Genomic DNA, 17,130 nt, shown 5'->3' on the forward strand with positions numbered 1-17,130 from the left:
CTTTTGTACAATCAAATTTCCAAAGCAAACTATAATTGTGTCAACCTAGCTATAGACATGGTATGTACCAGTATGATTATTGGAAATAGAACCAAGCTAACTGAAGACGACAAAAACGATCGTCTCTCCTCCTAAACCTAAACGAGAACACATCTAAAGACGAACTACTTCAGCATGAAGTACGTAAGGCCGAGCAGAAGATCCATAACCTGTACTCTATCTAGAAGCAGCATCCATTAAACAGGTGTAGCAGATTGCGTTACACTTCGATGACCGAGAATTTTGACACAACTTCTAGAGAGAATTTGACCTAAATAACAGACTCATTATTTCATTTATGCACCTGAACTCCACCATGAATCTGTAAAATGGTGGTAGAGTAGTTATATTTCAGACACATGCTACAAGATGGCTTTCTAAAGGTGCCATTACTCTCAATCACAATGTCTGACATCATTTCCCATGCTAGACATCTGTGGAACAAGCTACATCAATATCAAGGAAACTTCAACATAACAGCAAGAAGATTCAGAGTCATATTAATACCAAACTTCAGATAGTTAGGAGTATCCTAAATTTTAAACCAGCATCTCAAAAGAAGACATGAACAATTGTGTATGACAAAAGCAATCTGCATAGAGCCGTCACCCATCATTTCATCTCTAGATAACATTAATTAAAGTCATGTATTTCAGAGAGGTGGTACCAAAAAATCAATGGTGCATCTAACGGAAAGAACAAAGATAGAATAAGATTGATTCCCTTAAATATTTCTTTAGAAATTCCTCAATGAACCAGCTATTCACAGAACGGAATGAAGAAATCAACACTATCCTAGTTTTTTAGTCTTTTATGGCATTTACAATGATTATTGTGCATAAACAATCTGATCTCAAGCACATACATGTGTATATAACTTTTGAAGCACTTCTCTTTTATGAGAAATTATATGAGGTGTGAACTAGGAATAACGTGCTAAAGAGATAAATGGCTATAAGGTATAGCTAACTCATAATCTCATGAACAATCATCTGCAGAAGTAAATGTGATGATGCAAGTGCATCAGTATGATGATTAGTTTACAACAAAGTAACTCTATATTTATCTTAGTCTCTATCCTTTACCAGATTGCCGATCATGTTTACCAAAGATGGAGTTCCCTTTGCCATGATTTCAAGCCTGGAGGCATTAGATGCGTGAGAGAATAAGGAAAGCCCAAAGAGTAACAGCTCGGGAAGGAACAGTCGCGATGACAAGAATCCATGCCAATAACGAGGTTCAAGATCAAAAAATGCATCAAAAAACCTTCTTGTACCCTTCAGATCCAGCTTCAACAAAATATCCATCCCAAAACAGAAAAATTCCCTTTGCCTCCTCCTTTCGATGGGCCATAGATCTTTCCAAACTTCAGAGGATATCGCATCACCCTTGAAACGTCCATCTGAACCAAGGCATCGAACTATTGCACTAGCAACAATAGGTGCCGCTGCTAGAGTTCTTGCTACCATATATCCGGTTGAAGGGTGCACCATCCCTGCTGTTCCACCAATTCCAACAACTCTTTGAGGAAGAACTGGCAGCGGTCCACCCATTGGAATGATACAATGCTCATCCTCTTCAATGCTCTTCACTTTTATTCCCAAGTGCTTCAATCTTGCCTCCATTCTTTCCTGGATATCACTCATTTGTAATCCAGGTCGAGCTACTAGAGAAGTTTCTTCCAGAAATATCCGATTCGATGAAAAAGGCATTGCATAGAGAAATGTGGGAATTTTGCTGTTTCTCTCCTTCAAAATCATATTGTTATTCAGATGTGCATCCCTCCAGTCCATAAATACCATCTTGTTAACGTCGAACGGATGTTCCTCCACCTCAGCTAAAATCCCATAAGCTACTTGGTAGCCTGGATTGTAGGGTTTATCATATTGGACAAGGCATCGAGAGAAGCCAGTAGCATCAAGAACAATGGCAGCTTGAATGGTCACACCATCATTGCAAATTAACAAAGATTTGAACTCCTCATGTATAACTTTAATAACTTTAGCTTCATGAAACTTAACACCATTGGAAATGCATTTCTGCAACATTTTTGACTTGAGCTGCTTTCTATTAACCCTCCCATAAGGTCGAGCAAGATCTTTTGTTGATTGTTCATTTGTGAACACAACAGCACCAGACCAAGTTGTATCGAGGCAATCTAACAAATCCATTGCCTCAAATTCATCCACCCAAACCCCATAATTGTTGGGCCAAATCAACTTGGGAGATGGGTCAATTGCACAAACTGAAAGCCCTGCCTCTGAAACCTGTTGTGCAACAGCAAGCCCTGCTGGGCCACCACCTACAACCGCAAGATCGACGACAAGGCCCTTCGAAGAATCATACATTGGAAGTTCAAACTCAAGATTCTCCTTCTTGATTTCAGGAACAAGCTCCAAAAGAGCACTACTTCTTACATTAACACAACCCCCTTTCCTCCATTTCAGACGACCCTTCCTACCAAATCCAAATTCCTGACTCTGAAACTTTGTACTCCTCACACCACTCACTTTTTCTGAAACCCCATGTAATGGTTGAAGAAAACCATACTTGTTATTGATTTTAAGCAAAGTATCCATGGATTTACAAAATGCTCAACACAAAACTCCCAAAACCCAGACTAATGAAACCACGGAAAGCAACAGAAACAGAATTTTCAGCAAAGTCAAAAGGGGAATCCCCACAGAGACCCGATATCCAGAAATCTCAAATAAACCTAAACTGTGTAGAGGAAGAATCGAAATGGGGTGCTAAAAAATTTCAAGAAACCCCCAAAAACTCCACAAAAACAGGGATAACTTCAATGGAAATCAGTGATTAAAAACATGAAGAAGCGTGTGTTTGGAGGCGAACCTGAGGACGGGAAGGAACTCCATTTTGTTCGAGTGGATTGGAGGGATGTGGAGCGCGTATGGCCAGTGCCAATTTTGATTTTTGACGACTGACTTGGCCGGCCACTGTTCTCCAAGAGATGAAAACTAGGGGAATTGAAGAAGATTGGGAGTTTGTCAGTGTCCACACTTAGAAGATGGATCCATATTCTGGCCAGTTAATGGTGGAGATAACTGATAGCGACCTGAGAATGAATATCGCTCGCTCAATTTGCTTTCTCCACTGCTTAAACAGAGTTTGGTAATGGTAGTTCCAGTTTCAGGTTGCACTCAATTATATTCTAACATAATTTCTCTTTACTTCTTTTGGCATAATTTTTTTATAAAATTGACACTTTTCCTAATTGAGTTTGGTTTATTGATATTAGCATGCAATTCCATAAAAAAATGTGGAGCTTCAATCTCATATCTCGTAGTTGTTGTATTAAAAAAATTAACATTTTTTACCTTCCTCAAGTTTTATTTTTTTAAAATTTTTGACTCTTAAAAAAATTGTTTTTTGAACCATTGTTGATGAAAATGATGTAAGCATTGAAAGCTTTGTAATATTCAATTACTTTTGTACCCTTTCACATCATTAAGGCTACTTTTATCAAGCAGTAATAAAAATTGTATAATCGAAATCAGATTTCATTGATAATCCTTGATGATAAAAATAATGTAAGCATTGAAAACTTGTAATATTCAATTATTTTTGTACCTTCTCACTTCATTAAGGCTACGTTTACCAATCCATAATGAAAATTGGTGTAACTGAAATGAGATTTTATTAGTGGATGAATCATAATACGCCTGAATCAGAAACATAGTTGGATTGCTTTTGATCGCATTTATCTAGAATTGTAAATTTGTCACATTTTACTGTTATTGTTATCGTTATCATTACTACTTGACCATAGCGGTAACGATAACAATAATGGTAAAGATAAAGGTAATAATAAATGTGACAGATTCATAATTTTTATATTATTATAGTAACAATATCTGTAATGGTAACGATAACACTAAAGGTATTGGGTCCACGTAATTGTCAATCATAATCAGATTGAGCACCATTCATTCCTTAATTAAATTGCATTATTTGATTACAAATTTTGAGATGGACCTCACAACTCATTGCGATTAATGAACGCAGGAAAAATACCAACAAAAATAATCATTTGAGAATATCAACAAAAGTGACCAAAATTCATTATACTTAATAATCAACTACCTTTACCTACCATCAAGAAGTAATTAATTGTTTTGCATTAAAAAAGAATATGCCTAACAACAATAGTTCTCTCTTCACAAACAAAAAAAAAAAAAAGAAAAGGAAAGGAAAAGAAAAGAAAAGAAAGAGAGAAAGAAAAAACCTTCCAAGCTAGTCACAAAAAAACCTTCCCTCCATAAAAATTTTGTTCACAAAAATTTCTCTACAAAGTTGTTAAGTTCCATCCAGTAAAAAGGTATGTAGTTCATCTATTTAGCATTATGGTGTTTCAATAGTTCAAAAAATATATATATATTTATAATAGTTCTTGTAGGAAAAAAATTGTTAAAAAAAAAATGATTTTTTTTTTTTTAGAATAGGTGATATTATTATACAACAACAAGGGGATCCCACGGTCCGAGATCAAGGCATCAAACCATCAAACCATCAAAGTACAAGCAAAGACAAGATAACAAAACCCAAAACAAAGCCTACAAGATAAGATTAGAACAAAACCAACACAAAAAAAAAACTCGCGGACCACCAAAGAGAAAGCCAGAGAAAAGAAACTAAAATCCCACAAACAAGGGACAACAGCAAAACAAAGAACAACGGAAAGTACAACAAGAAAAAACATCTGTAAACGCACTATATAAGACCAAGAAGATCAACCCGCCAGGAAGAAGCACGAGCACGAACCGTAGAGACCATAAGGTGAACAAGAGCGGACACCGACCTCGGTCTACTTCCATGCAGTCGCCAATTACGTTCTTGCCAGATGTAGTATATGGAAGCACACCAGAATACACGGAATAACTTACTACGCACCCCCTTACCCGACCCCACTCGACACAACCAACTCAACTCCACATCCCAACCCGCCACCCGATGCGACGAGCCCAACTGACATTTCTATTGCATCCTAGATGGGCTTCATAAGTACACGGAATAAACGAGTTTTTATTGTATCCTAGATGGGCTTTATAAGTAGACGATCAAGCCAACAACGAGGACTACCCGGCCGAGCCAATCCCAATATCCTCAGGCTACCTCAGACCGAGTAGTCAATCGACTTATCCCATTATGCTTTTTACCCCAGTGGTAGTCTGGCCAGGTCGAGTTGTTTTTCTTTAGAAAAACATTCTTTTGAAATTTGTTCAAATCATTAAGTTTTTCACTCATCATAATACTATTTAATTTTGTTTTTGTGGTGTTTGGAATGAAAGAGAAAAGAATTACAATGGAGGAGAGTTGAGGGGATTTGACATTGAGATTGGAACGACCTACAGTGAAGTCCTAAATTAGGTTTATTGGATATGCATTAAAAATTCATATGAGTAGAATCTTGTTGTAAGATGTATACTCTAGTTAAGATCCAGTATTTAGTTATTTGAAATGATGAAGATATTCACACATTTCTAACATAGGAAGAGGTCTTTATAATACCTTTTTACATATCCACACTTCTAAAGTGTTCGAGCAACCAAGAATTTAATCCATATATAGTTGTCAACAATTCATATATGCAACCGAGTGAAGAAATCCCATTAAAGCAGGATGTAAGGTTGAAAGGTTGTTCAGGTAATTGTGCAACGCGATAAAAAATAGTTGCCAATTATCTTGTGGCAAAACGAGTACAATCTTATTATAAGATATATAGTTGCCAACAATTCATATATGTAACCAATTGAACCTGCTCGATTAGGTAATTGGGCAACACGAAAAAAATATTTTTATTTTTTCTTTTAATATTTTCAACATTGTAGCTTTAATTTTGGATTTGAAACTGCTGAAAACATGTCATTATTTCTCCAAATTTGAAAATTAATTGCACGATTATGGAATTATAGGAGTTTGATGTGGATGCATAACTGCCAGTTTCTGCAAAATAGTTAAATTCCTCTGTAAAAACTCATAAAAGCAACCCAAAACAATAAGGACTCACTTTAGACAGTTGAAGGGCATGTGTTAGCTCATTTTTATCCAATGTAAGTTATTTAAAGGGATAAATAACATGTAAAATTCTGCTTTTACTAGACAAAAGTATCAAAATATATATCAAAACTATGCAATTTATGACATTTATCACTTAAGAACTCCTTGTTATTCACCAATAATACAAGAATTGAATCATTGTTCAGTAAAAATCACTGCTTTGCAAGCAAATTTGACACATCAGTGCAAATTGTGCACACGAATTGCTCTCCAAGATTAACAAAATACCCACCTTAAATGTGTTCTCATTAAAGACGGGTTAGAATCAAGAGGGAATGGATACTTATAATCATAATGAAAATCGTTGAAGAAGAAGATCAAAAAGCTCATATAGATTTTTAGAAAGGCTATTGTTTTTTAAGGAGAGAAGAAAAGCCAAAAAAAGTTTCAGATTAGAGAAATAATGATACATTTTTTAGCAGTTTCAAATCCAAAATTAAAGTTATGATGTTCAAAATATTAAAAGAAAAAATAAAAGTATTTTTTCTTGTTGCGCAATCACCTCAACCTACTCCTTTGTCCACCCAGACAGTAGTTGTCGCGTGTGTGGGGGAGAGAGACTTGACTATCACTCCATCCATTTTTTTAACTCCATTGAGGAGGTTATATATGTATATATGTTCTCTTCCAAACTCAAAATATTACAAGAGTTGTAAATGTTACAAACGATTTGATCCAAAATTTTCATGTGAAAACATGCAAGTGAAGGTATCATATACAAAAAGTTTGTATAAGACGGAACCGTGAAATGATTAATCTCTCTATATAACATCGTTGACTGAAGATTTTAACATTTCATAGAATGACCATAGGTAACTCGATCTCAATCCTAGGTGAGTTATGAAATTTTGTCTTTGAGGGCAGTCCTTTAATTTGTCTGGGTGAGAGTGGCTCGAATCATCGACTCAATAAGCTTATTATTTTGGCAATTTATTCAAGTAGGAAGTTGAGAACATAGCTACACAAGATGGAATTCACTTCTTTTCGTCTTTAGGATAAGTAGATGAATTGCTCCTTTAAGTGCTGACTTCGAGTCTTGAACAACAGGGCTCATCTCTCTCATTGGGCTGAGAGGTTTTGTTTATGGTAGAACCATCAATAGGTTATTCATTAGAGGATCAGTAGGACTTGAAGATTAAGAGGTAATTATAGGGGTAAAACGATAATTTGATCTAGTTGTAGTTACGAGCAATTCGTGAAGGGTCGACTTATTGATAATTGATTATATCCATGGACATAAAAAAATATTTACAATATGAAGAGTGTAGCTGCGGGTCTTTAACTACAGTTAATGAAGGTTGATTAATTTAATTAAAGAGTTTAATTAATTAATCTCATATCATGGAGTTTCTAATTTGTAGGTCTATTAAGTCTCTCTGCTAGCTCACTAAGGATAAAACAATGAATATTTAGTTTTGGAAGAATTTGAATTATTCAAATTATAAGAAAATTGAAGTTAATTGTATATGATATAATTAATATATTGTATATGATACAATTAATATGATGTATACAGATACATTATATTATAAAGTTAATTTGAATGAGATTAAAAAATTAAACTATATGAGAGAACAATGTATTTGAATAAGATTCAAATATTAAATAATGTGAATATGATACATTATGGAAAGTACAAGCAAGCAACGGAATCAGTCAGAATCAATAAGCACTCTAATTACATTTAATTTGAGTTCTAAAAGCATGCAAAACAGTTTTTTTTTTTTTCCAGCAAAAAGGGTTTCAGAATTGTTACCTTTGAAGAAATCCTCTGAATCCAAGTTACTCTCCAACCCTCACCTATGCAAATCTAAGGATAATCCCGAATAAATAGGAGTTCATAGCTAACTCAGGATTAAGGTTACCTAGGTCAACTGTTTCAGTCTTAAACGGTAAACAACGTCATAAAGTAAGAGTGACTTATTTCTTGGTCCAATCTTATGCAAACTCATTGCATAGGACACCATTACTTCTCATATCTTTACAGAAACGATTCAAGATCACATCATTTGTACTATCTACAAAGCGGGCCGCATCTGATAGTGTTACCAGAATAAGGTACCCAACCTTATTCATATACTATAGATAGTTTTAGTTATTTACTCAAACTTGATCCATCTTTATGTCTCCACATAAAGTTCAAGTATTCTTGTAATAGCCATGGATCTTAATTTATTAGATTTAATAGAATAAATATCAATAACATCTTTATTGATAATATAATATATTTAACATTACAAACTGCGAGTTTTAGGGCATACAACCCAACAATACATATTGTAACTATAGGTTAAATTTAATATGAACGGGATCCATATTAAAACTATATGTTAAATTTAATATGAATGAGATTCATATTAAAACTATAGTATGTGAGAGGAAAATACATCTAAATATGATTCAAATGTAACATTAATAACATATATGGTATTTTATTAATTAATATTAATTAATTAGATTAGTTAATATTTATTTAATTGAACAAAATCAAATATGATTTAGTTTAATTAGAAATTAACTCCCCCGCAATTACATGAGTTAACGTGAGTTAATGGGAAGGGAGTTATCTCCCTCCTCATAAAAAATATAGAAAAGTTCTGTATTGTCAATAATAAAGAAGTCGTTCTTCTTGTCTTTGAATTTCACTAAAAAATTCTCTCAAAATTCTCACAATCTCTCTTCACTTAAAACTCATAGAGAGAAGGTTTCTCTATAGATTTCTTCCCTTAATCTTCTAAAACGGTTCCCACATACCTTTTTCTTGCTGAAGAATAGCGGGAATATCTTGGTAATGGTGTCCTATTCGTGGTCAACGAAGAGTTACTGAGATCATGTTCACAACGAGGATTTGGAGAAGACTGAAGAAGTAATCTTTAAAAGTAACCTATTTTCCTTTAATACTCTACTATTTAAAGTATGCTTAATTAGAATATATTTATGTTCTCTGTAATTTCTTATAAATTCAAAACATTAATTGAAAGCATACGTGTTCACGCGCTTCTGCTACGGGATTCGATCCTTTCAAAGACTTGCCTATGGGCCATAGGTCCAAGTGGTTGTGTCATTTCCAACGCTTTCCCACGAATGACTAATAAGAACCGGAAAAGAAACAAAAAGAAAGTAGTGATCTTGAGCAAGAAAATGATGGTAAACTTAAGCATCAATATTTTACGATTTGAGTTAATGCATAATGAAGTATAGCAACAACATAATTTAAGAAAGTTACCTATTGAACTTTTAAAAGTCATAGTCGAGACTCCCACAACATATTTTAGTCCTTTTGATTTCTCTTGATTCTACAATAACATCACATCAAGTGTTATTGAGGCCATGTACATAGAACCTTAGGTCATCGTGGAAGCTCTAGAAAAAGACATTTAAACTCTTTCATAGAAGATGACCACACATTCACTTTCACGTTAATTACTTCATCAAGTTTATCACAACATACCACTCAAATTGAGCCATGAAGACTTTTCAAATTGTCGATCAAGTATGTGTTGGGATTAGTGACCTAAATCTCTTGTATTTTCATAGTTTGTAAACATTGTATAAACAAATTGTTATTAATAAAATAATTGTTATCTTATGAGCATAAAACTAATCCAATAAACTAAGATCCTAGATTATTTTATGTAATTTAAACATGTATGTAGAGATATAAAAGTGGATCATGTTTAAACGATAACCTAAATGGTCTATAATAGATGGATAAAACTAGGTACCTTATCCTGGTGATACAACAGATATGACCTGCTTTGTAGATGTTACAAGTGTTGTAAAGTGCAACAAATGATCTGATCCTGATCATTCATATAGAGACATGTGAGCGGGAGTATCCTATATAAAGAGTTTGTATAAGACCGGACCACGAACAAACTTTTATAAGTCTATGCTTAAACCACATTTTTACACCAATTTGCCAGCGCTAAGTAGAACAATTGTGGTTGTAGCCATTTTAAAAAAAGTTGCTGAAAAAACGAACAAACTTTTATAAGTCTATGCTTAAACCACATTTTAACACCAATTTTAGTTTTAGCAAAATAGTCACCAAGTACCCTAAGTGATAAGACTTCTATTTCGCAATGATGCCCCAGCGAGGCAGGACAAACGTCATAGGTAGGGTGATCAAATACCCCTTCATTGGGATGAGACACTCTCAACCATTAGGCAGAACCAACTCTTGGAACTGCACCTAACAGTCACCATTTGTTCGGTACAGAACTGTTAACCCTTAACAATTCTGTGTAAGTGTAACCCCTCGTTTTCGGCCTCAAAGTCTTGCCCTAATGCGCCCACCGTAGGGAAAAAGTAGATTAGGACAAGAGACTAAGTAACTTATCCTATACAGGAGATCAGATAAAGAAACATGCAAAACTGTCATCCTATAGGGGGACACTCCCAGGGTGCCTCGAGGTAATGCACATAAACTTTATCCAATCTAACGAGAGAGACCGTGGGATATGTTGTCGCACGTTCTGCTCTCACTTACTATGAAAATTCTCTCCATCCACCTTGATATTGACCTACCTAAACACCATCCTTTAAGGGGACACTCCCAGGGTGCCACGAGGTGGAGGATAGATCTCACGGTGTGGACAATAAAGGGAGAAACGTGAGAAGTTAAAATGAGGCATCAGATACCCTAAGTACCTTCCACTGAATGTTCTACCTAGGGGTTCATTAACTTAGACCATCAGGCTACTGATTTTAATCTAAGTCAGTTTAATTTGCCCAAAAACAACACTTGTCTTTGCAATTAAACAAGTTCAAGTAGTCACATTAAACTCTTTAATGGACTGTCCTCAACCTTGCATGCATGCATCAAATCTATCTAATTCACCTTTTCAGGTAGGTTTCCAAGTAGGGGTGTTCCGTTTCCGTCACCTTTAATACCCTAGCCTAGACAGAACCCGGCTTAGACAAAAGGTCCCTTATAGATAGATTTGCTACACTTCAACCTTTTATTAGTCAATTTAATTCTATTAAACTGATTAAAAGATTAAAGCCTAAGGTTGTTAATCACATTAGAAACATGGTCTTAGGTTTATCTCCACCAAGTTTTAAAACACTTTTAAAACCAAGATTCAAACCTACGTTTGCATGCATATCTTTCTTATAGATTTTAGTTCTAATTTCCTTATAACTTTTATAAAAGAAACAACTAAAACCATATTGTCACACAATTAGGTATTTATAACACTTATAAATTTAACCTATGTGTCATGCTTCATGCAATGTCCGTTTACATAACTTTTATATACTAGTAACGAACCAAGCAAACATGTTCCATACACCCTTATACTATAACACTTATAATATAAAGATGATGCATGTCTATGTTTTATGCATGCATAAATATAACTTTTATATTATATGATGTATGACCATGCTCTTACGTAATGTAAATCATGCTTCTCTAAATCATAACACTTATAACAAAGAGATGATGCATGACCAATGCATATCCTAAGGTGAGATTTCTTCTATATGGCATACCATATGACATATAAATAAACATACATCCCATGTATATTCACAAAGATTAATGGACCGAGATGAACCACCTCAAAACTGGAAATAAAAACTCTATCTATTACATTTTTCATCAAGCAAACCGGTTCACAGGCGAATCGGGTCTTGAACCGCCCGGACGAAGCTCCCATCGTTTAGTAAACGCGGTCGGATATACGATCGTTTAGCTACGATTGAATACCAATAACTATGCAATGAAGCATGAGGTACCTGATCATTTAGCGTACAAGACAAAATACGTGAGTCCTATACGATCGTTTAGACGACAACATAGCTGTGAAGCACGATTGTCTAGACGATCACTTAACAAGCGATAAGTAAACGATTTACTTCGCGATCATGTAGTTAAGAACTAAGCGATGAAGCTTGCTGAGCTACACGATCGTCTAGTCCACGCGCATCAACCTGCTCTGAAGTATCTGATACTCTGCATCGTTTACCCCATCGTTTACACGACCCGACCAACGCTTGGTCATCCTCATCCTCGAAGAACAATAGTCCTTGCCTTGAAGCTTCTTCACAAACAACTCACAGACTCAAACACTTTGAAATTACAGGCTCGATAGCAAGTTAATACGCCCAAAATGCAGGGGTCCTCACAATTAACTTCACATATAAAAGAATTTAAACAACCAGAGGCTTCATCCCAGAAACTCCATTAATCCCACATCCACATAACTATTTAATGATTAAACAGAGAGAAAACATGTTTTTACCCACCGAGAAAGGAAATGTTATTCTTTGCATCAATGAATTTAGAATATCAGAACCTGTCTCTGATACCAATTGAAGGAACTCTTATACAACAGTACCTCTGAGCGGAAGCGAGATCGTTCCAAACTCATTGTGATAGAATTATCGCATTCACAATCTAACAGAATAGATATGCATTTAACAACTGATTACAAGCATGCTTTGAAATTTAAACAACAAAAGAACAAGAAACGTACCAGTTGAAGAACCCTTCTTCACCTTCGATCAAGGACTCCTCCTCTCACTCTCGCTGAGAATGCCCAAGCAATCGTCCACCAAAAACCCGATCGTCTACCCACAAACGAACTCCACACGAACACAGCAAAAGGGAGGACACCACCACTTAGAACTCTCAGTATTCTCGGTTTGAGAATCCAGGAGGTGTGGGCTCTGTTGGATTTGGTGGAGGGAAGGAGGAAGAGAAGATCGTATACCACGACCAAGCAAGTGGGAGAAGGCAGGTGTCTATGGTATAGACGATGCTTGATCATTTAGGAAGAGGTACACGATTGTTTAGTAAATGGGTCGCGATTGTATAGACGATCATTTAGTAATCGCTCAGGCGCGCGATCGTTTAGAAAAAAGTTAGATGATCGTTTAGCAAATCCTATGTGATCGTTTAGTAAGCTGCGCACATGTATGCAATCTTTTAGAAACATTGAGCTATCGTGTAGGCTCTCGGTTTGTTGTGCGATAGGCAGTATACACCAAATGTGAGCAAATGTCTAATCTTCCACAAAAATGAAAAAAAATTTCATTTTATTCTTCAGTTACGAAAACTGAATGCAACATCCCACTATCACACGGTTACGGAGAAAAAGCCGGCACAATTATCCTATAATTGTCAAAAATAAATAACAAATATAATCATATTATATTCATCAACCTATGGTTTAGTATCACATCAAATGCAACATATGAACTATAGTCTTTTTCTCCTCCACTAGATATAAATCATATTTATATCATTATCCTCCAAAAAAATGTATCTCATACATAATGTCAATCATATCATATATAATTAACCAGTTCAATCATATCATATATAATCGAACTCCCTCTTGTCAATTTAAACACTTCAAACTGACCCAAAAACTGATTCTCAACTTGAATCTATTGAGCTACCAAAAGGACCTTATTGACCTATGGCTCGAAGCTTCAACGGTATGTGAATAGTTGACTAAACTCTTTAGCAACGAGATCCACCATCCGTTAACTGCTAGGCATTTCACTAAAGACCGATAGCTGCACTTTTCTCACCATAGATATATTTCTATGTCCATCGAATATAACCAATCAACAGTATGCTAACCCTTCACAGATGCTCATAAGTACAGTTGGGCCAATTTACCGTTTTGCCCCTGTAGTTACATCTAACTTCTTAAGTACCACTGATCCCTCTAATGAACAATACAACATAGTTCTACTATGTGTGGACACCTCTCAGGCCATGAGAAGGTGTGTGGCGCCACATCGTTCAAGCCCCAAGATCAGCCCTTAAGGGAGCAATCTATCTACTTACCCCTGCTTTAGGGGAGGAGTGAATTTCATCTTGTGTAGCTGAGTTCACAGCTCCCAAATCAGACGAATCCCCAAAGTGGTAGGTTTGAGTCAGTTATCTGGCCACTCGCACCCATGCAAATCAAAGGACTGCCCTCAAAGGCAAGAGTTCCCAATTCACTCAGGATTGAGGTCATATTACCTATGGTCATCCTAGTGAAGTGAAGTCTCTGTCATGAATTGTGTTACCAGGATAAGGTTTCCCTCCTACATTCATATACTACAGACCATTTATGTTATCACTTAAGACATGATCCATCTGTATGTTTCCACATACATGCTTAAGTTACAAACGACAACCAGGGATCTTAGTTTATTAGTTTGTGATAAAGTAAATAAAGCATCCAATGTTCATAGATAAAAGTGAAGAAAATATCATATATTATACATCACAAGCATTTATTCAAAACTGTGTTTACAAACTACAGGACACGAGAGTTTAAGGTATCATCCCCAACACAAATATGGGGAAAGAGGATCTCCTTGCCTCAAGCCCCTTCAAGGGGAGATGGATCCATAAGCTACCTCATTTATAAGAATAGCAAGACTAGTTGTTTATATGCAGTCCATAAGCATCTCGACCCAATCTTTCGCAAAACCCAAACAGATAATAATTTTCCTAAGGAAAACCCACTCAACTCTATCATACGCTTTACTCATATAAATCTTTAAAACAACAAAACCCACTTTTCCTTTATTCTTTTCACCCATATAATTCAAACACTCATGGCTAATAATAATATTATCACTTATAAGACGTCTAGGAATAAAAATAGACTGATTACCAGAGATAATGTCTTCTAGGACCACTTTCAATCTAAAAGTCACCGCTTTAGTAATTAATGTATATAACATATTACAAAGACTTATAGGACGAAAGTCAGAGACAGACCTGGGATTTTTGATCTTTGGGATGAGAGCAATATGGGTTTTGTTGCAGTTCTTAATGGATGTCTTTGGGTTCAGGATATCTAACGCACATTTTGATATAATCCTTCCCACAATGTCCAAGTATTTTTTTGAAAAAGGTAGCCGAAAACCCATCAGGACTGGCAGCTTTTGTGGGATGAAAAGATTTAATAGCGTTCTCCACCTCTTCTGTAGTATAAGGACGAAAGAGCAAATCATTCATTTCTGATGTAACCTTTGGTTGAATACCCTCAAGCACCCAATCCATCGCTTCATCAGTTGGATTTGAGGACTTAAATATATCCTGAAAATAGTGAATAAAAATGTTCGAAATCTCATTACCATTATCAATCCAATCGCCTTTATTATTCAAAATACCCTGGATAATATTCCTTTTACGACGTCGGGATACTTGTTGATGATGAAACCACCGAGTATTTCTATCACCCCACCGAAGCCAGATCTCTCTTGACCTCTACATCCAATACATCTCTTCCTCCGTGAGTAAAGAATGAAGCGTCTTTTCCAATTCATGAACAAGGCTGTAATTAAATGTATCCTTTTGAGCATTTCCAATGGGGGCACAAAGATTAGACACCTTTTCCAATTCACGAACTTTTAATATGAAGTGAGCCCTCACTAATCATTCCAACACAGTGTTTTCATATCTCCCGACATGGCTGCTCCCCAGCCTTCGCCGATCCATACTCAACAATTGGCGTAGAAGAACTATTGTCGTCCAATTTTTGTTTTTTCTCCACCACCTTCGTAGCCACACCTGGACGTTCTTTTCTTTTTTCAAGCAGAGAAGTAGAAGTTGGAGTGAAAATAAAATCCCATGTACTACCCGAGCCCTCTTTTTCCAGTTCAGGATTCTTTCCCTTCGGTGAAGGAACTTTTGGGTTCACATCTGTCTTTCTGCTTAACTGGAAATTAAGAGTTAGCTGACTTAACTAGAAATTGATGTACCTGGACCTTCAGCTTTGTAACCTCCCTCATCTCCTTCAAAGGGATTGATCGTGGCTTTAACTTTTTCCGTTACCGTTGCTCCAATTAAGGGGGCAAATGTCCATCGTCCAGACAGCTAAAACAGCCACCGGTGACCCTGCTTTCCCATGATGCTCCGTCGGCCGATACATTTAAATCCTAAAATAAAAACCATTTTAACTTTTTTATTTTGTACAAAAGTTATTTCTTTTCTCTTTTTTTTTTTAAATCAAGCTTACAAAATATATATATATATATATATAATAAATATATCGACACTAATATAATAAGTTTTTTTTTTTATTATTTATTCTTATGAAAAATTGTTTCTTTTTATTTGAGGTTATCACAAAAAATTTAGACAACTCTCATTCTACATAGTTGAAAGTTTGAAAATATATTTAGTTTTGTAAGTCAAGCTTGAACCTAGGTGGGATAGGATAAATGTGATACATACGGTGATTACTTGGCATTGTATTAGCTTGGTCAAAAAGTCATTTGAATAAATAAATAAATAAATAAATAATCGTATTCTGTACTTGGTAAAACAGATTTAAATTAAATTTAGTTAAAATCACTTTTAAAAATATAGTTAATTTCACAATTACTTTAAAAGCAGTATCTTACTACCATTTAGATTATCCTAAAATCAAGTAGAATTTTTAATTAATATTTTATTTCCAATTTTATACTTTAAAAAGAAGATTTATTATATATATTATCTATTTCTCACCTAATCAAGTATATTTTCCATTTTTTATGAGTTAAATTCATAATTTTTTTTTAAAAAAATATATATCATATTTATTTTTAAAAAATAAAGCTATTTTCCTTAATATTTGAAAATTAATTTATAACTAATAAAATTTATCCTACTAAACAATTATTTTAAATTTTAAATTACAAAAAAATTAAAAAATTGGATTATAAGTCTTTTTTTGTTATTATATTTAAAATAAGATTATTTTTATTTATTTATTTACTAAACACTCTACCTTACTTTTTCAAATTTAAGTTGAAATTTTGCCAAACACTATTTTACTTCTTTAACAGCTTATTTTTCAGAAAGCACAGTTGTCATCAATTATTTTTAAATCTATAGCAATTCTAAATGGGGCCTAAATTAATATTTGTTGATGTAAAAGTTTACATTATTTATTTATTTATAAATCATAACCTTTCAAGTCTTTTAAGCCTCCTTTAAACCAAAAAAAAAAACGTTTTTTTTTTTTCAAAATAGTTCCAATGTTTCTTTTCTCAAAATAGTTT

The 17,130-nt window shown here is 34.8% G+C and overlaps 1 protein-coding gene across 1 annotated transcript; it reads right to left on the reverse strand.

Annotated features, from left to right (window-relative positions):
• Positions 1-988: 988 nt before the first annotated feature.
• On the reverse strand, positions 989-3,174 carry LYC (lycopene cyclase). The gene has a single exon (XM_039026592.2). The coding sequence runs from the start codon at positions 2,616-2,618 to the stop codon at positions 1,107-1,109; it is 1,512 nt and encodes a 503-aa protein (XP_038882520.2). The 5' UTR covers positions 2,619-3,174; the 3' UTR covers positions 989-1,106.
• Positions 3,175-17,130: the final 13,956 nt, after the last annotated feature.

This window comes from Benincasa hispida, chromosome 3, assembly GCF_027475165.1.
Source record: "Benincasa hispida cultivar pf3 chromosome 3, pf3_genome.v1.1, whole genome shotgun sequence".
Lineage (NCBI taxonomy): Eukaryota > Viridiplantae > Streptophyta > Magnoliopsida > Cucurbitales > Cucurbitaceae > Benincasa > Benincasa hispida.